The 19,672-nt window shown below is 54.6% G+C and overlaps 1 protein-coding gene across 1 annotated transcript in view; it reads right to left on the bottom strand.

Moving 5' to 3' along the window:
• Tmem132d (transmembrane protein 132D) overlaps positions 1-19,672 on the bottom strand; it is a 348,355-nt gene that overhangs the window by 258,212 nt on the left and 70,471 nt on the right. The window contains 1 exon segment of the mRNA XM_010604286.2: positions 2,586-2,732. Coding sequence (XP_010602588.1) covers positions 2,586-2,732 — 147 coding nt within the window.

Here is a 19,672-nt window from a genome sequence, read left to right on the forward strand (position 1 = left end):
AGAGCCTAGAGCCTCCAATAAAGCGTGCTTCAGAAGAATCCTGAGTGTTGCGTGCTCCTTGCTGGCGAGGTGCGCGTGACAAGCACCGTCCTGCTCCTGTCCGCCCTCGTACATCCAGATGACAATGGGGCTCCGGCTTCCGGGAAACCCCTCTGGAGAGAGCAGGAGGTACTGATACGGCCAGATTCCCAGGAGCGCCCACAGCGTCCTGAGGAAGATGCCGGCCCAGCCTCTGAAGCCCATCTTTCTGCAGTCATGGAGAGACAGCAGTAACACGAACTGTTCAGCAGTGAGGAGACTTCTGAAAATGTTAACAAATACATCTGGAGATCTGTTTCCTTCTGCACATTTTGTTAAGTGGGTGACACACGCACAGTGAAAACTCAGCCCACAGGGCTCGCTCTCAGCACAAAGTGACCTCGGGCTCCCTGCTCCGCCCCCGGGAGTTGCAGGCCATCCTGTGCCCTCCCCAGGACTCTGCTCACCACTGTCCCCATGCTGTGTTTTCCCCACACAGAGCTCCCAGGGTCCCTGCCATGCCCCTTCCTGTGCTGCACAACACCCTTGGCCGGGCACGCGGAGTCTGGTCATAGCCGTACACGACAGGGCCACAGCCCTCCCAGATCGTCCCCAGCGAGCACCCACGGCAGCCCTGGGGCTCAGACTCCGTTGTGAAGGAGCTGAGTCCTGAGCACAGCAGCTCTGGCCCGACTTCCTCCTTAAGCACAAGCCTGTCGGTGCGCAAGGGCACAGATCTGCAGCACTCAGCCAGATGGGAGTGTGTGCACATGTGTGAGCAGCACGGCCAGGTCCCATGCACACGGAACACGCATGTCTTTGTGCACTCACACCTATAACCCATTACAGACATGGCTGCATGTGTGCGCGCGTGTGTGAACTTTCTTCTGCCATCTGGACCCATGGTAGAAACCTGGTCAGCACCCAGCTGGGCTGGCAGACCCTTCCTGTGCGTGTCCGAGCACCAGCCTTTCAGGGAGCAGCTGGCTGTCCCACAAAGGGAGGGAAAATAAGCACCAGCGACACACATGTGTGTTTAGACCCGCTATCGTGCTCGGGCCCCCAAAGCCTGCAGCTGGGAAACAGCTTGCATGGTAACAGGTGGGCCCACCCTCTCCCTCCCCGGGATAAATCTGATTAATTTTTAATCAGGAACTCAACAGCAAAAAGAAAAATTAGAATGTTCAATAGTTCAAATCCCTCTACGTTTCATGAAGAACACTTACTGCTACTACTTATAATCCATGACCGGAGACGGCACACACACAAAAAGGCAAAAAAAATTACAGGAGAAAATTAAAGTGTACTGGATCAGACCCTTTCCCCTTAATTTAGCCTCTTCTGGGAAAGAACAAAACTGTCCTTCCATCCATCCACCCATCCATCATCCGTGCGTCCATCCATCGTCTGGTTGTCCTTCTGCCCGTCTGCCCATCTGTCCGTCTGTCCTACACTGGAAACCCTTCTGAGTCGGCACCTTAGACACCAGAGGCGCCCTGGCAGCCGTCAGTGGGCCAGCCCGTATCTGTGAGAGCATCGAGTTCTCCCGTGCTCACCACACTGCACAGATATCAAGGGAGGAACTCGAACACAGATGTCCTCCTTTTCCTCTCAGCTGCTCTGAGTGAACCTTCGAGAAAAAGAGCTTCTCAAAGCGCGGCTGCAGGAGGACGGGCACACACCAGCTCTGCCAATGACCCAGATTCTCAAGCTCCAGTGGTGAGCAGGGCACAGAGGGGATTCAAATCAAATCATCCCGAATTGGTTTCAAATGCTCCTTGGTAATGAAGCAAGGAAAAGAGTAACAGCCATCAACCGAGATTCATTGCCTCTATATTTATTAAATAATGGAAACTCAAAGTGCCTTCCCAACACCGAGCCAGGAAGTTTAGAGCTGCATTCTTGAAGTAATGTGTTACACACATGGACCCACCCTCCCGTCACTCCTCAAATTTTCGGTAATATAAAGAACAAATATAAACCCAAAAGCAGCAAAAATATGTGACTAGACTAGGAATTCTCCAGAGCCCCAAATAAGCTTCTGGGAAAGTGGAATAAATCTACAAAGGCAGAGTTTTAAGCCTCTCTGCCCAGCTGTGAGACAACCCTCTCCAATTTACTGGATATCAGAGTCAGGCCCCATTTTAATCTGCCCCAGAGTGAGTCACAGTTCCCTGCAGCTCCACACGGACTTCACTGCCCTCTCGGAAAGCGCCGCGCAAAAACCCCATCTGCACTGCCAGTGTGGAACAGCCCGGATCACGAGAGCTGTGCACACTCCTTCCTAATATTTGCAAAGTGGCCACACTATGGGTGGCACCCAGACTGCAGCTTTCCCAAAAACACAAGTGGGAGTGAGGCTGTGTGAGCAGAATTCAGACCAAATCTTCCCGCACAGGGCCCTGGCAGGTTTGGTGTGGTGCTGTGCTTGAAAGCAGGTCCCAGGTGCGTAATGGCCCACTGCTCCCAGACGGCGCCGTCTGCCTCACCTGCTGCCACAACGCACCACAGCCGCACCCCAGGGCTACCATGGCAGAAAGCAGATCGGAGCCCCAGGCCAGACTCACCTGCCGGCAGGGGCAGCAGACTTCTTGTGACACAGGATGACGGCGGGGGCATACTTCCCGGCGTGCTCTGTGCTCTCCTTGACGTCCCAGACAGAGGGGCTGCTGGGCCTCACCCCAATGATGCTCACGCCTTTCTTCACCTTGGCCCTGTGGGGACAGGAAGTTCACGTCTGAGACAGTGCTGGGGGACCGGCTCGCTGCTGATCCTGGGAACTCGGGGACCCCACGGCACATGGCCGTTTTGCAGGTGGAAGCTCATACACGGTGGGATCCAAGAGCAGATGTCCTCTCCCCATCTATCCCCACCTTTAAATCGGGAGCAGTGCAGGGGCCTGGCCTTGAGCGAACAGTAGTTACCTAAGGAGATGAGTGACCTCGTCCTAGTCTATGCTGCTAATTAAGACAAAACAGAGGTCGCCCTGCAAGGCCCTGGGCTGAGAAATCAAACAGGGGAAGCACAGGAGCTGAATGTGCAAAAGCAAATCGTCTACTACAGATGCACCTCTGGGAGAGGCTCTTGTGTGCATCCACATGGACAAGGCCACAGGTGCCAGCCTGCGCCTCTAACTTCTCAGCAGCATGATCAGAGGAGACAAGCAAGGCTGCCCAGGTAGCAGGGCCAGCAGGGCAAAGGGGGTATCCTCACGTGGGCCTGGAGAGGGGCAGCCTGCCGGCTGGGAACACCAATCCGCACACTCTTATACCTCACTCCACAGCGCAGAGCTGCTCAGCCAGCTGCAGTCTGAACACCCCAAGTCCCTGTGTGGGGAAGGTGAGGGCACCACGGGGCGGGTGTGTGTGGACTCTGCCTGCTAGAGGCGGGGCACGGTGGCCAGGGGTGTGGCGGGGATGTGCCCTGAGGTGCAATCTCACCAGCACCAGCTCCTCCCTCACCTCTCAGCTTCCTGGCCACCAGGGGGTGAGCACCATGTCCTCTCTGCTTGCACCTGTCCCTCCCTTGAGTTCTCATCCCTGAGATAGGACTGCTGTCCTAAGCCAGGCTGCCGGCGAGCCTGGCCAGGCTGGCATCGGGACCTGGGGTTCCAGAGTATTCCCACTGTGCCCTAACTGTGAGGGAGGGACCCACTGTGCCCACAGCAGCACCTGCAGAGCAGAGGGTGCCCTAGGGGTCCACAGTGGGAGCCTGGGCCCCCGGCATGTGCCACAGGGCTCCCAGGGGCAAGGACTCTGGAGTGGCACTGAGCCAGGCTCTGGGGTCCTCCCGGAATTCATCCCAGCAGAGCGTGCAGCTCGATGCTTCCCTGGGACCCAACACATACAGTGATATAAGCAGTCTACACTGGCAGAAGAGACCACTTTCATTAGCAGTGTTAGAAAGTGATCATCACACACAGCATCATTTCATAGGGGACAGGTCTGCGTGAGCAGAGGCTGTACACGGGAATATTCGGAATGCAGAAGTTTCCACACTGGGAATTTGGGGCATGGTCAGAGGGCCCTGGCCTCTGGATGCTTGGGGAAATGTTCAGAAAAACAAGCTATGGCCACTGCTTTGTGGAAAGTCAAGGAGGGGTAGGCAACTGAGATATGGGGCAAAAAACCGTTCCCTTGCCATCGACAGACTCTTACGCTGAGACGGATCCTAAAGAAGTCCCACTCACAATGCCCCAGGACGGCGTCGAATCAAATCTGCCTTGGATAAGCGGTCAACCACCCCCAGGCTTCTTCTTACTACACAGAAAATGGCAGTGCCCAGGCCCCTTTCGACACACAAGGGCCTTATATTTTTCTCACATTTCCTGCCTAAATGGGTTGTTCAGATTTGGTAATGCTTTCCAGGGAATGGTTTTCCAGGAGCTAAGATAGGACACAGTTGCTTCTTTAATGCAAGCCATTAAACGCTTGTTGCTAATAATTCTATTGTGGCTACATGAAGCTATCATTTATAGCATTATTTCTCCTCCTTTTCTTTAAAATTTTACATTTTTATTAGTCCACACTGGCAGTGCACTCTCCACGGGGAGCTTGTGTGGGTACACGACACAGCTCCTGCCTGCCTGCCTCTTTACCTTTCACCCCATGGCTCCCTAAGAGGAAACCTTCTGAGCTGGCACTGCACTCACACAAAGCAGCACCTTGCCAGGCCAGTGTGTGGTGTCCAGAGAAGGGTGGTGCAGGAGAAGGCAGGCCTCGCCCACACTCAGGCCGGACAGGGTCGCTAACCCCACTGAAGGGCACATCATTCTGAGGCGCTCCTCCCAGAGCCCAAGCGGCATTGCAGATGCGAGGCCAGCGCTCAGAACTTGTGTGGATCGGCTCCCTGGGTCTGAACCAAATGCTAATTTCTCCCTTGTTTATGACAACTGAGTTACTTCCAGTCATTAATGGAAGTTTTATAACCTACTTTTGTAGTTCCATAAATACAGGTTACACTGACAGCCTCATTATGCGGAGATAAACAGAGCACTTGATTTCCGCAGATCTGCGCTGAGGATCTGTATTTAATAACACATCTGCCTCAGTGATGGGAGGAGAAGCTTCTTTTCCCAGTGAGTGTGCGTGGGGTGGACTGGCCCACCGAGACCTGCTCAGCCAAGGGTGTCCTGTGTCTGCAGGCTGACAGAGCTGTGGCTGCACTGAGATGTGTGCATGTGCATCACACACGTGTGCATTTGATGTACACACCACGTGTACAAAGTGCACACGCAGCATCAGGAACACAACCACGCATGGGGTTAGCTGGTAACCCACCCCGCACCTGCCCCTGGGGTGCCAGCACCCAAACTGGCCCCACTGTCCTGGCCCCTAGGGACCGCAGAGCTGCAGTCCAGGGCTTCTCTCCTCCACGCGGCCGGGAGACCGGCGCCGGAACCCAGGGCCTCTGGGATTCAATCTTGGGCAAGGAGGCTCGGCAAAGGGAAAGGGCGAACAAGGCCAGGCTGCAGCCTGCTCACCTCGTGCCCCGTGGGCCTCTGGAATTATCAGCCCACGCAGCGCCCCCACCCTCCCGCCAGCCCCTTCTCTAACAAGGCGGAGGTGCAGCCATCCTACGAGGAGGCTCAGCTGCTGTGACCCGGACTGACACCGAGGTCCCCCCTGGGCAGGAGGAACTGCTCCATTCCACAGCTGCTCAGGGATCCAGGCCAAGGCGGCCCTGCCTTTTGCAGCCGTGGCTTCGCTGCCAAACAGTTGCCAGGGCCACCAGGGGGAAAAAAACATGGAACACAGAGGGAGGGGGGTCCCACGTCCAGGTGAGAGGAGCCCAGGGAGAGGTGGGCAGCAAGGCCTGGAGGCTCCTGACCCAGGGAAGGTGTGGCCTGAGAAGGGCGTGGGCTCAGGGGGCGTGGCCGAGAGGGTGAATGAGGGTGGGGTCTTGGAGGATGGGGCCTGGAGGGTGAGGCTCCAGGGATGGCATGAACTGTGGCTGTGACTCCAGAGGCTTCCGGCCTGGAAGCATGAGAGGCTAGCCAGTGGGTGTGACCTGGGTGTGGCCGAGGGTGTGGTCGGGGCGTGGCCTCCCAAGCCCCGCCCCCAGCTCAGAGGGAGCTCTAGCCGCAGGCGGCAGCACCACCACCACCCTGATCAGAACCCAAGCCCGAAGGCGGGAGACTCACACTGGGGTTCCCCTCAGCGCCCGGACCCTCCTATCCCAGACAGGCTTCCGCAGCCTGTGCGCCTGATGCCGTCCTCGCCATAGTCCCGCAGGCCAGAAGCCTTCACCGTCCTGTGCTCCTCCCTGTCCAGGCAAATAGTCCCTAATCAGTCCTGACTCCCATAGGTCAAATGTTCTGAATGAGTGAGTCAGTCGATCAGTCAATCAATGATCTCACACAGAGGTAAGAGGGACAAAGCAAAGTCACTCAAAGTTCCATCACTTCAAACCTGATCTAGCAGTGCTTCGGTCAGCATTCTCCTGTGTGCTTTCTTCATGCCCATGTTATAATTTTAGGTAGATTGGTTTGTATCCAGGACGGCCACAGAACTTGTGCATTGATGCTCATATAGTGTGATATAGATGGGCCTCCTGGACTTGGACAGTGCACAGCCTGGACAACTGTATGTGGTAGCTCTGACTGTATAAAGCAGGCTGCTATGATCAGCGATCATCTTGGTTCTCTTCTCTATCAAGTTCAAAGACAAAACACCTCAAGTGGACAGAGAGGTGGCCACCTTCTTAGGCGAGAGTCCAACAAGGGAACCGCACAGCCACACAGAGCGCTGTCCATGGGAGGGCAACCTGCTGAGCCAAGTCCCGGTACCTCTGGCCCCCAGGCCTAGGTGAATCTGCCCTTCGCACTTACTCTGTGGAGAGTTCTGACACTGAGCCTGCGCAGGCAGCAGCCCAGACTGCCAAGCCAGGGCCCGGGCCCCACCATCCCTTCCCACCACTGGGTCCCCATGCCAGGGCCATCACAGACTTTCTGTGGGCGCCAGGTCCTCCTGCGGCTTCCACTCTTATCCAGCGTCTCAGCCCCTGGACGCCTGGCCACCCGACTGGGTTCGGGCCTTGTCACCTCCACCTGGCCCTGGCTTCTTGGAAACAACTAAGGAGAACAAGTCCCACCGGCTCTGCAGGGCAGGGGGTCAGACCACAGCTGGGAGGGCTGAGCTGCACAGTCTGCCACCTTGGTAACCCTGGTGAGAGGAGGACGAGACTCTCAGGGAAGAGGCTCAGGCAGCCTTTGCCTGTCGGGGCCCAGCCCCAGACCACTTGGGGTCCCCAGGACGCCACCGTGCACAGCGCCGGAGGGGGCACCCTCAGGTTTGCAGTGAGAACCGACCCCACCGTGGGGACCAGCACAGCCTGAATCTCTGGCCCCGGCCTAGCGGAACGGCCTCCCCCGCCCTCCGGGACCCCAGCCCTTCAGAGGAATTGCTTAGGCAGACCTTCCAACTAAGGGAAATGTCCTCACCCAAGCAGGGCCGTGGGGTCACACACACTGGCAGGGATACCTTCGGGGGTATTCATTTTTATTAGCTTTTGGTAGAAAACATAATATGGGAATGTTGTAAATAACTTAACGGGGATTGATAATGACATGGGGACACAGGAAAGGCTCCTCTGAGATGGGTTTCTGTCCCCCAAATTCTCCCTGGCACAGTGAGCACTTTATGCCACCGCGAGATATGTAAACAGATACACATGCCACACAGTTCCCACCGTGCTGCTCTGTGCTACATCTGCAGAGTGTAACCCGAAATAGGAAGATTAAACAGCAAAGTAAAGGGGACGATAGGAAGGGGGGGAGACCTTTCGCAAACGGGCAAGGGATCAAGGAGGAGGGAGGAGGGAGAAGAGGGGACAGGAGAAGAGCTAAGATGTGTGCTGCACTCGCTCCCCATGGACATGGTTGTCATGCTCCACAAACACTCATGGAGCTCACAGAAGCCGTGTCAGACATGTGTGGACCAGAGGACTGCTACAGCCGCACAGCTACCCACGGTGGCCAAGAGCTGAACAGAGCCCACTTACTGCGCCTACCTGATGGACAAAGAGTTTTCCAATCCCCAGAACAAATGCCTTGGGGACTTTCTGCACATAGACAAGTCTTTGGTCACAAAGAAACTGTATCTATGTGGGGAACAAAAAGATCTGAGTGCGGTGGTGCACACCTGTAATTGCAGCACCCAGGAGGCTGAGGCGGGAGGATCTCCATAAGATCAAGACCAGGCTGGCACATAGTCAGTTAAAGACTGAATGACACAGCTTCACTGAGCTTTTCCGTGCCCTTTTGCCCTGCACATTTCCAACAAACAAACACAGTATTTCATTCAGTGTGGTGGTGCGTGATTTACTAGATTTACTAGATTTCTGTTCCCTCTCCCGTTTTGTGAAATGCTGTTCACTTCCTTTGCTCATTCCTCCATTTCTCCATCATTCCTGTTTCTGTTGTTTATTAGAAAACTGGTTTTAAGCAAATCAATCCCTTGGTCCTTCTAGAATTTATTTGGTATCAGGAGTGAAACAGGGCTCTATCTCTATCCTCTCTCCTTTGGCTTTCTTCAGACTATTTATGAAGTGATTTTCCACTGGGGCCATGGAGCTGCGAAACCACTGCTCATGCACACCGAGCCCCCTCCGTCTCCGCCTCCCCTGCCCAGAGCCGGATGTCTGGACGCTCTCGCTTGGAATGTGTTCACTCTCAGGTAGAGCTGCCTCCTCCCCTGCTCTCTCCCCTTCCAGGTGTCAGGTATGTCAGCGAGATCCTTTCCCGTTGGCACATTTTCAAAGGCAGACTTTTGGTTGAACAAATAAAAAGAAGCCCGAGAAAATGAAGCGAGGCACAGAAGCACTGCAGCCAGGGCCAGCGGCCCCGAGTGCGGGATGCCCGCTGCGCACACTGCTTCCTCTCTGCCACGTGCCGGATCATGGGCACCTGGACAGCTCCCGCTGGGCACGAGGCCGGGCTTCCCTACACCCACGACAAGGACCTGGACATGGTTCCTCCTCACTTGCTCTGGGCCCAGGGCTGGGTCTGATCACACGATGTGGGAGGAGCTCAGGAGTTTCCTGGGAGCTCCACGAGAAGTCACTTCTCCCACTCCTGCCTCCCCAGCCAAGCTGAGCCCGGGAGGGACGGAGGTGGCCGCCTCACCATCTCTCCCCAGCAGGCCAGGCGAGGAGGGCGCCCAGGGAAGCCAGGCGTAGATACTGCCTCAGGCACAGCTGCTCCTGGAGGGCTGCTCGTGGAGGCTGGGGTCCCTCCGCAGGATGCCTCTGCCTCCTTCCTCTGCTCCCCACCACGCTCCTCCTCCCAAAATCAGGCCCGGCCCTTGGACTTCCTGAAATCAGTGTGTGTCGGCTCCAGACAGCAAAAGACAGACGGGGACAAGTACGCAGCGTGAGACCGTCCATTCTCCAAGCTGCTGAGCACTGGCAGATCTGCTGCCTCGCTCTTGGTGCTGCCTGGCCCACTTCTGATGCTGCCCCTGCTCGTCCCCATGCTGCCGCCTACCCGTGCCCGAGTCTGGCCGTCTTCTGTCCCGAGAGCAGAAAACATCCATACAGACATGAAGAGCAAACATGGCTCTTCCCATCTGCAGCACTGGGCCTCCCAGAGCAGCGGGAACAGCAGAGCCTGTTCTGTCCGGGTGACAGCAGGGACGCAGCCCGCACAGCCACTCACCATGCAGAAGGGCCGGTGCCCTGGGCCGGGCTGTGCGGGTCAGAACACCCCGAGGTACCATGCAGGGGGCTCGGTTGAGGCAGGGGCAACACGGGACCCCAAAGCCCAGGCAGGACCCGCACGCCGGGGCTCACCGCCCACTCCAGAGGTGCAGGCCTAGTGCTCGCTGCTCATGGAGTGCTGGACACGTCTTCTCCTACAAGGCTAAAGTAACAAGAGCCTAATGAAATCCCAAAGCCCAGCGGCTAAACGAAAGGCCGTTAGTGTACGCACTCAGTTAGATAAGTACACGTCAACCTAGTACCACTGCTTTTAATGAGAGAAGTTATGATGATTTCCACTCCCCGGGGGCCGCTAGCCACAAAAAGCTAGAGCCAGGCCCACCTCATGCAGCCCACAGAGGGTCACACTGGCCCTAGGGCACAGCACCAAGGGAGTGCAGGGCTTCCGGAGTCGGCTCTGCGAGCACACCATGCGGATCTGCACTTCCCTGGGGCACGCGGGAGCCCTCAGATGTGCGAATCTGTGTGCAGCTGGAGGTAAGACAAAGTCTCCTGGGCTTCCTAGCGCTGCTGCACAAACATTGGTCCAATTCATTTGTTCTGGGGCTGCGGAGCACAACCAGCAACAGGCCGCACACCTACACCACGGAGTGCATCAGTGCCCGTCCTTCTCTGCCCGTCCCTCAGCCATCGCCCTGCCTTGCTGGGCCGCCCAGCTGTCCAGCTCACCCGAGCCCAGTGCACCTGGCCACCTTCCAGGGACACCTGTGGACACGCACCGGGCCCTTAGCAGCCACACTCTGGGGCCACACTCGAGGACGCTGCTGGCTCTTGGTCCCCAGCTGGCTGCCCTACACTGGAAAACACTAAAGTAATGATTTCACTGCCGTCACCAGCCATGGCAATGACCCAGAATAATGCTCAGTGCTGGCAGGTGTAAAGGACAGAGGAATCTGGGGCAGTGGAGTCAGAAGGTGGGTGTAGGAACCGGGACAGCGTGCTGGGACAACATCTCCACTGCTGATCCAAGTCCCTCTCCTGGCCACCTGTCGCCCAGTGCAGGTGCTGTCTCAGTCCGCACTTCCTTGGAGTAGGAGGAGGAGGAGGAGGAGGCGGCTGTGTGCCTGGGTCACTTGGTGCCCTGGGAATGGATGTCTTAGGAGGTTCAGCCCGGACAGGTTCTGTGACAGCCATGTCTGCTGGTACCTGCTGGGCCAGGCGAGATTGGTGCCAGTGCCAGTGCCAGCCTTCAGAGGGCTCCAGCTGCCATGGTCTTGTGCTCATCCCGAGGGCCTGACCACCGAGGACAGGATTAGCCACACATCCGCCCTTCCCGGGTCTGACCGTGGCATCTGTGCCCAGGGAGGGTGGCTGGAGTTCACAGTGTGGTTCTGTTCCTCGTCAGAGAAAGTGGACGGTAGGGTACTGACCAGAAGTGGGTGGTCACATCACTCCTGTCCTTGTCCCATCACAGCCAGCCCTGATCAGAAGTCACATCCACCCCAGGAAGCCATCAAGTGGCAGCTCATGGAAGGAATTTGTCCTACCATGCTTTTTTCTGATGTCATTATTTCATTTTGACAATTTGAGCCCATACTAAAAAATCAAGACATTTTCTTTTGAAACTTATTACAGAATTTTGGCTTGTCTTGAAACACAGTACAATAATAGCGGAGTGACAGACCTTCCCAGCATCAGTCGGGGCTGGCCACCATGTTACGGAACACGTGTGCTCCTCCTTTGCACCGGCCCCACCATCCTCTCGTGACCTGAGAACAACAGGGTGTTCCCTTCAGGATTCTGGTCTGATTCTGTCCCGGTTACCGCCAGCCTGTGCCCTGAGGACAAATGACTTCCAGACCCTGTGTTTGTCCGGGAAAGTAATAAAGGGGCCAGTGTTGTCACAATGCCAACACCCCTGTGTTTTACAGTCCAATACTCATGCCCTGGCACGAAAACAAAGGGAATGCTGGCTACACACAGTGATTTTCTAGTCGAAGAACACGCAGTGGGGATGCAACAACAGCGTCACACAGGCAAAAATAAAATCTAAGTCCTCTCCTGATGGGAAGTCCTGCACAGACTGGGATGGTCCTCTCTGCCTCTAAATGCACATTAAGCATGGTGTGACCATGCTTCAGCTCCCAAGCAGGAATGTAATTCTTAGGCACTGCAAACGTGTAGCAATAAATTTTTTTAGATCATGCTGTAGAAATGAAAGTTAACATTCACCTGAAATGTTTAGATAAAGCAAATTTATAGAGAGGGAAAGTGGACTAGTGTTTGCCTAGGGCTGAGGATGGGGGTCAGGAGTAAGTATTCATGGGTCCAAAGATAATGAAAATATTCTAGACTTAATTGTAATGATGACTGCACAACCATAAATGCACTGAAATCATTACCTTGTGCAGGTGCAATGGCTGGGTTGTATGGCACCTAAACTATACCTTAATAAAGTTGTTTAAAAGAAAAGACTAGGAGAGAGTATGTCTGCAGAGGCCAGAGTGGGTGGATGAAGGGTGTCCAGGAAGCACTGCATTGCATGTGTCCCTGAGGTCTGCAAAATACCTCACCCAACCATTTAAACTTCAGCAGGTCGGGGACAGAGAGGTCGAGTCGTCCCCAAAGCCACCTGTGTGTGGGAGGTGACCGGACCTGGGTGCTGTGCTCTGCACACACCTGACTGTGCTGTTAGGAAGCTGGGCAGGGCTGGTCACTGGGCATGGCCTGGGAGGGGGGGTTCCTGTCCCTGCCTCCTCCTTTCTCACTGCAGGGAGCTGAGGTGAGCAGGGGCCAGCAACTGTCCTCAAGCAGGCTCTTCCACCATGGGGGTCCTGCCTCGGAGCCACCTGACTGTGGACTGAACCCACAGAAACTATGAGTCAATAGCCCTCTCCCCCTTAAGCTGTAGGTGTAGGTTACTTCATCCCAGCAACTAGAAAGTGATTCATACAACATTTACCCATCCTTTTCTATACTCTATCATCTAACCATACCTATTATCTATCATCTCTTGACCTACCGCCTGTATCTGTCTATTCTCTACAATCTCTCCACGTATCTCTCTGCAATCTGTCACCTATCTATAGCTGTAGCTATTCTCTATCATTTACCTGCCACTGGCCTCTCTGTGTATCTACGTGCGTATGTATGTATCCATCTACCTATCCTATAACTATTGCCTACTTATCAATCATCCCTCAATAGTAACTATTCTCCAAGCATAAGATGTCACCTCTCGGTCCTGACATCCAGGTCACCCACAGTCTGTCTCAGATGACAGCATCACGCCACCCCGAGTCTGAGAGCTGCCATACAGGCAAGTTCACTGTGCCACCTGGACCCACTGCTGCAGTGACAGCAGCCTCAGGGCCGCCGTCCAGTCTCCTGGGACCCCTGGAGAGTGTCCCATGGTGTCCAGCTCCATTGGGGTCACTGCTGTGTCCTCAAGGCCTCCCCAGTGACCACTGTCACCCCTGTTGTCCTCACTTCTCCAACTCCACTGTCTCCACAGCCTGCACTCTGGCCACTGAATGGCTTCGGGCCACCAGGGCCCCCTCTGTGGCACTGGCTGCTAGGCTTTGTGTCCTCTGCCCTCCACGTGGTCTCTACCCCACCCCAGATGCCTGACTGGGAGGACACCGTTAGGAGGCACTGTCACATGGGAACTACTCCCCGTGGCCTCCAGGGCCTGGTGTCGACTCCCGAGCTGATGGGTGGGGTCAGCGGCCAAGGTGTCCTGGCCCTAGACTGACATCACAGAGTGCAGGCCTGGGAGGAAATGCTCGTGGGCAGCTCTCCAAGCTCAGGGACATGGAGGCTCTTCTTCTACCCCCAAATGTATCTGAGAGAATCCCTGTCTTCCCTGCGGTCCTCTCCATCTCCGACTCACCGGACCATGCTTGCTTCTGCTCATGGACAGTCTTGACTCTCCACGAGCATTTTCCATACAGGATGTCAGCCGTCACTGTCTCCTCCACCCACAGATCTGAACATGGACCGGAAGACACCCCAGCTTCCTCTCGAGTTGCTCTGGGCCCGATCACACTTTCCCCAGCTGTTGGGCGGGGTCTCCCCCAGTGCAGGGTGCAAGCTGCGGGGCATGGTGGGAGCCCTGTCCCTTTCACGCCTGCTTCCGTGGTGTCCCTTCACAGCCCCAGCTCGGCACAGCCATGCATGCTGTGCTCCTAGCCTAGCTTGGAGCCATGGGCAAGGACGTCCTTCCTGCCCTGGCTCTCCATGTGGAGTTAGACTCGTGTCTCCCAGTAAACTGGACCAAAAGATGCCCGACCCAGGAAGGCTACTGCTGCGGAAGCTGAGGTGGGTTGTCCTGGGGCAGGGGAGCAGGTGCTGGCACTCAAGCTTAGAGGTGGCACAGACGGAACCATGCGGCCCCAGGGGTGTCCCCAGAGGGCCCTCTGCAGAACCTAAGGCTCCCAAAGCCTGGCTCACCCTGCTCACCATCTCTCACCTAACATCGAGACCACTGTGGGGTCTGGTATCTCAGCACACTTTTTGAAGAGCAGAAACCAGGTCCCCCATTCCCACCAGCTTCCCAAGAGGATGCGGCCCAGGTGCCTGGGCCCCACTTCCCCCACTTTCTGAGCATCACGGATCCTGCTGGACCAGAGCCTCCGGTCCCCAAGGCCGTGTCTCCGAGGCCTCACAGCCCTGCCCCTGTGCTGCTTGTCCTGTCTCTCAAGGCACCTCTGTCACATGAGTCACTCTCTCCTCCAGCCCCAGGGTCCCCAAACCCTAGCCCTCCAAACATCAGTCTCCCTGCAATCTCTCCGCCTCTTTCCCCACACACCCTGCCAACTCTTGGGCTGACAGCAAAAACAATGAGAGTAGCAGGCGCTGCCGCACATGGCTAATCCCACTGCAGAGCCTTCTCTTCCCGACTGGAGAGCAGCTGATGACACAGAATTCAGACGCGTCTTTAATTAGTGCGAACCACCAGCCCGGTGGCAGTCACATCATGTGGAGCTGACTGTGTGTTGCAGGGCACGGGGACAGACTGAGCCAGCAACAGGACCACCTGGATCTGAGGACGCCCTCAGGCAGAGGCGGCTATCTTGGGGGCTGTGAGGGGACAGGGCTACAGGTGGACCCAGGTGAGTGTGGACCCACAGCATCTCCTGGGCATGACCCAGGCAAGTGTCTCCGGGAGCCGCGCTCCAGTCCACAAGTGCGGGTGTGGAAAAGGCACGCGGCAGTCAGCAGAGGACACAGGCTGTTTTGGACACCTGGAAATTCATTTTGCAGTTTGCATCGCATCTATTTCAGTGAATTTTCAGAGAAAGATGTGTGCACACAGTGAGCAGTGCCTGGATCTTTTACAGTTCTGGAAGTGACTCTGCGGCTTCACTGTGAGTCCCCAGAACCTGGATACGACAACAAACAGTGTGGAAAAATGAAGGAAAGCACTGCTTTGGACACACACTGAGACCAACAGGTTCGGATGATGCAGCTCCGACGCCTCAGTCTTCTCTGCAGGTGACACGGAGGACACACAGATAACACAGGAAAGATGGCGTCAGTGTCAACCCCGGACACCTAAATTGTAGGTGACTGGGCACAGAGGGTTTCTCCAGTTTCTTGCATTTTTTCCACTAAGACACCAATTTTCTGTCATAAATATGCAGACATCTATTTTGCCTTGGCTGCTCTGGACTCGAGTCCTGAGAGCACAGCGGGAGGAGGGGCCCAGCCCAGAAGATCGGCTCCCTCTTCTCCGCCATCCTGCGCCAGACTGGAGAGAAGGGACTACTTCTGCCTCTGCCACCACTCCCGGCACCCAGAGAGGACACGGGTTGGAGAGAGGACCCCAAGATCTTGCCAAAGTCTGAGATCAGCCTGAGCCTTGATACACCCCGCCTGTACCGAGCGGGCATCTGTGGTTTCCTCTGGCCCTGAGAGAAGCTCTTTCTGCACAGGTGTTTGAGTGAGCGGCACAGACTCGCTTTCATGGTGGCATTAGTGTGCAGAAAGCACCTCCAGTCCTGCTCTGCAGCATGCTGCCTGACTTCCTCTCAAAGCCCTGAATGGGAATAATTTTGCATTGTCCCCAGGCCTCTTTGGTACCCTATGGTCCCAAAACCCGGTCACCTTGCCGGCATGCACCCTGGAAATCTCACTCCAATGCACTGGCCCCTGGTCATGTGGACCCACTTCAATTAAAATGAGTTAAAATAAAGTGAAATAAATTCAGCTCTCAGTTGCATAGCAACAGTTCGGGAACTGGCAGGCCCGCATGGACATGGGCCACTGTGACGGACAGTTACAGACCATTTCTATCATCATGGAAAATTCTGTTGGAACAAAGCTCTGGAATAGTTTTGACAAAATTCTGTATCTCCAGGCACATTTTGAAGCTGACATTTAAAATTTTCCACACTAAGCTGCAAAGGTTGGAATTTTCAGTATATTGTAACTATTGACATTTTGAAATTAAACTGTTATATCCTACTTTTAAAAGTATTCATTGGTATCTAAATACCATAGAGACTTAATAGCCACCATTATTCACTTTGGAAAAAAAAAATCTCACAATCACACAATGTCTTCTTCACCGGAGTTAAGTTCTACACTGGTCCTCTTTTCCCCTTTTGGATCCTGTGCCTGTTTTGCTTCTTTCAGAGAATTTTCACAGTGTTCTATTTTTATGTTTGAAGGTCAGTTATTGACCACTCTGGTATTCCCTGCAACAGAATAATGCACGCAAATTCAGGTTCATTTTTTCCTTGTGCCTAAAAGTGTCCAAATGCTTCCTCGCAGAAACAAACACTAACTTGCTCATCAAGGCGCGGGCTGGGTTTATGAGTCCAAGCTTCCAGGTGCTAAATGCACAGGTTCTGGGGCCTCTGCACAGTATGCTAGGGAAGCTCGACAACTGACCGTTGTGTCCACTTGGATAAAAAATGCCCAGCAGGTCGGTGTAGCACAGCCTCGTGGGTGTGGATGACGGACTGAGGAGGGGAGCACCAACCAATAGGCTTGCAGCCTGGATAGAATAAATGGGGGAAGAAGGAAGCTCCCCGGTCTTCACCAGCACCTGTGGATGTCTGTCTCTAGGCTGCCAGTGCAGACTCTTCAGCCCCAGGACAGACCTCCTGCTTTCCACACAGACTTGTAGGAGGCTCTAGCTTTTGACCATGACCAGATCCCCAGCTCTCTGGCTCACAGTCAGCCTTTCTGCGTCTCCCACTTGGACTCTGCAAGCGGCTGCTTTGTTAAATCTGCTCCTCCAGTGAACCCTCACTGGTACAGAGGGCTGTGTTTAATAATCTGACCACGACAATCAGTGCACAACGCTGTCTCTGTCAAATCCCCCTTGTTGTATCCAATCTGTCAAGTACATATTTTGAAATAAATAAAACTTTTACAATGAGATGTCACTATAATTTTCCATGCCCACTTAAGCAAAAATAAATATGCCATAAATTGTGAAGAATAATCATTCTACAAAAAACGGTGAAATATTATGAGAAATGCATAATTATGAGAACTGAATAATAACAGAAATGGGGTTGTGTGGTCTGCACAGTTTACTGCACTGTGTTCAAGTCATGAACAACCACAACTTTACTGACTTCAAATGACACAGATTTGTTTTTTGCTCACAGAGGTGCTCTGGGTGGAGATGGGGATACAGGCTGCGGACCCCAGGATGCTAATACCACTCACCCCGTGGTGCCCCAGTGTTTCCCAAACAAAGAAATACCTCAAAAAGATCTCATTCTGCTTTGGGAGAGTGTTCTTGGAAAAGACAGGCATCACACAGCCACAGTGTCACATGGCCACAGGATCCTTCATAGAGCCAGGGAAGTATCACGGTCCTACAGGTCTGATCTGGACCGAAAACACAGAGCAATGCCAAACATTCCCGCCAAAACATTGCTAGGAGGAATCAGAACCACTTGAGAAGCCAGAAGTCAGGTCAGGAAGCCACTGGCCACTGTGCTCATCTAGGCGGTGACGAGCTGCCTCTGTCTGGCCGCTTCAGCCATCTGAAGAGCCGCAGGGTACCAGGCTCTGCTCCTGACCAGCCGGGGAGGGCAGGGTGGGAGAGGCGGAGACAGGAGGGGCTTGGTACAGGGCTGAAAGCTCCCTGTTCCCACAGGGCAAGACCAGGTGGGTGTCCCCTCAATTCCTGAGCTTCCGTTGCGGGGACAGAGTCCTGGGAAATGCCCCACGAGTGCAGCTGTCATAGCACAGCCACTCCACGGTTTGAACTCCTCAGTGGACAGAAACAACCGTGATCCTTCATGGAAAGCAGTATATATGGATGTGACGGCTTGACCAGGCCTCCTTCTGTTTCACTGGGAGCAAAGAATCAGACATTTGTGGCTTGCAAGAGGACCTCTTCCCTGGCCTCGGGGAAAGCTGCTTTCTCGAAGACACCGGCTCTCAGCTTTGTCCTCCATAGGTCTGATGAACAGGCGGGATTGCCTTACAAGGATCCTGGATGCAAGAGCAAGGTCATTCTGTCTTCCACCCTCCTTCCTTGCTCCCTTTTTAAAATAAAATAGGTGCAGAGAAAATGTGAAGCTGAGTAGTTTAGCTATTTTCTAAGGAAGGCGAATTCGGGATAGAGAAGGCACAGAAAGGAACTAGGAGGACAAACCTGTGCCCCAGCTGGGTTTGCATAAGACAAAGCATATGCATGCTGGAACCTGAAGACCTCTGGGGTCTAAAATCCCTTCAGGGCCAAGAGGAGCCTAGAGGTCAGGCAGGTGAGCAATGTCTGCTTCCTTCCAGCTGGATGGAGCCCAGAGACACTGCCACGTTTCCCCGGCACGAGCAGACGGAAATATTCTGTATGCCTGTGGGTCTGGAAGGCGAGGCCTGAGCGCGGATGAAGATCCTGCTCTTCATGTCCTTCCTCTTCATCTAGTGTGGCTGGCATGGCTTAATGCAGAAGCTGCCCTCCCTAAATCAGAACTGTTTATTAGAAGTCCTTCTATGTTTATCAAAAGTCCACCTGTCCTCTGCTGGAAGCCACTTCTAAAAAACTCAGCTGGGCAGAATCTTTGAGGCTAAACTCACGTTAAAAAGCTTTAATTTCTCTTTAATACATTTTTGATGTGAGAAGAGCAAGCAAGCAAACCCTTCTCTCTGTGGTGTGGATCCAAGCTCCATCCAACGACACAGTTGAAAATGCACCGGCAGAATCAGGTGGCACACAGAGTCATGGGGCTGAGTCCAACTAAAGAGACAACCATCCTGTCCACGGCACGAAGTCAGTGAACTCAGTGGGGATGCATGGGCTGAGGACCATGCTGCGGATGTGTGGCTATGGATTCAGCCATTCCCTGCCGAGCGCTATGCAGCAGAACCCACGCTGGGCCTAAAGACGAAAAACGTCTGAGGACATCTTTGGTGTGGTGTCAGAGGTGCCCCAACAACCCGATTCTGCTCACCGAGTCGATCACCAAGTGAAGACGTTCAGGAAGACAGGATGCAAGTTACACTGTGAAAACTAATAACACCTGAAAAGGACACAGTAAGAGCCTCTCTGCACAGGTCCACGCTCATAGAGCACCCACAGGTTCCTGCCTCAGGGGACCAAGAGCAGCGTGCGCCTGGGCACCCTGCTGGACGAGTCCCCTGGGAGGAAGCGTGGAGTCCTGGGTGGTTTGCGTGTCACTTGCGAGTGGCCAGATACGTTCACTTCCTTCTCCTCAGCTGCAGAAACCCTGTGTGTGCCCAAGTCCCTGGCGCTGAGGGAACCAACTGCTCTCTGCCAGCAGGAATTACAGAATGGAAGCAGCAGCCACGGAGAGAGACCGGCATCCAGCAGAGGTTTCCTGATGCCAGACAGCGGTGAGTGTAATGACCACAAAGGTCTAAGAGGCCTCAAGAGAGTAAATGGGGCGTGCGGTTGGGGTTGGGAGCTCGGGGAAGGGGAAGGGGAGAGGACTCTGCCTGGGAGACTGGGGTCCTGGAGTTCACCTTCTGACCCTTACTCAGCACGCAGGTGCCGAGACTCACCCGC

The sequence above is a fragment of the Fukomys damarensis genome, unplaced genomic scaffold (genome assembly GCF_012274545.1).
Source record: "Fukomys damarensis isolate Sample0158 unplaced genomic scaffold, DMR_v1.0_HiC HiC_scaffold_12, whole genome shotgun sequence".
Taxonomy (NCBI): domain Eukaryota; kingdom Metazoa; phylum Chordata; class Mammalia; order Rodentia; family Bathyergidae; genus Fukomys; species Fukomys damarensis.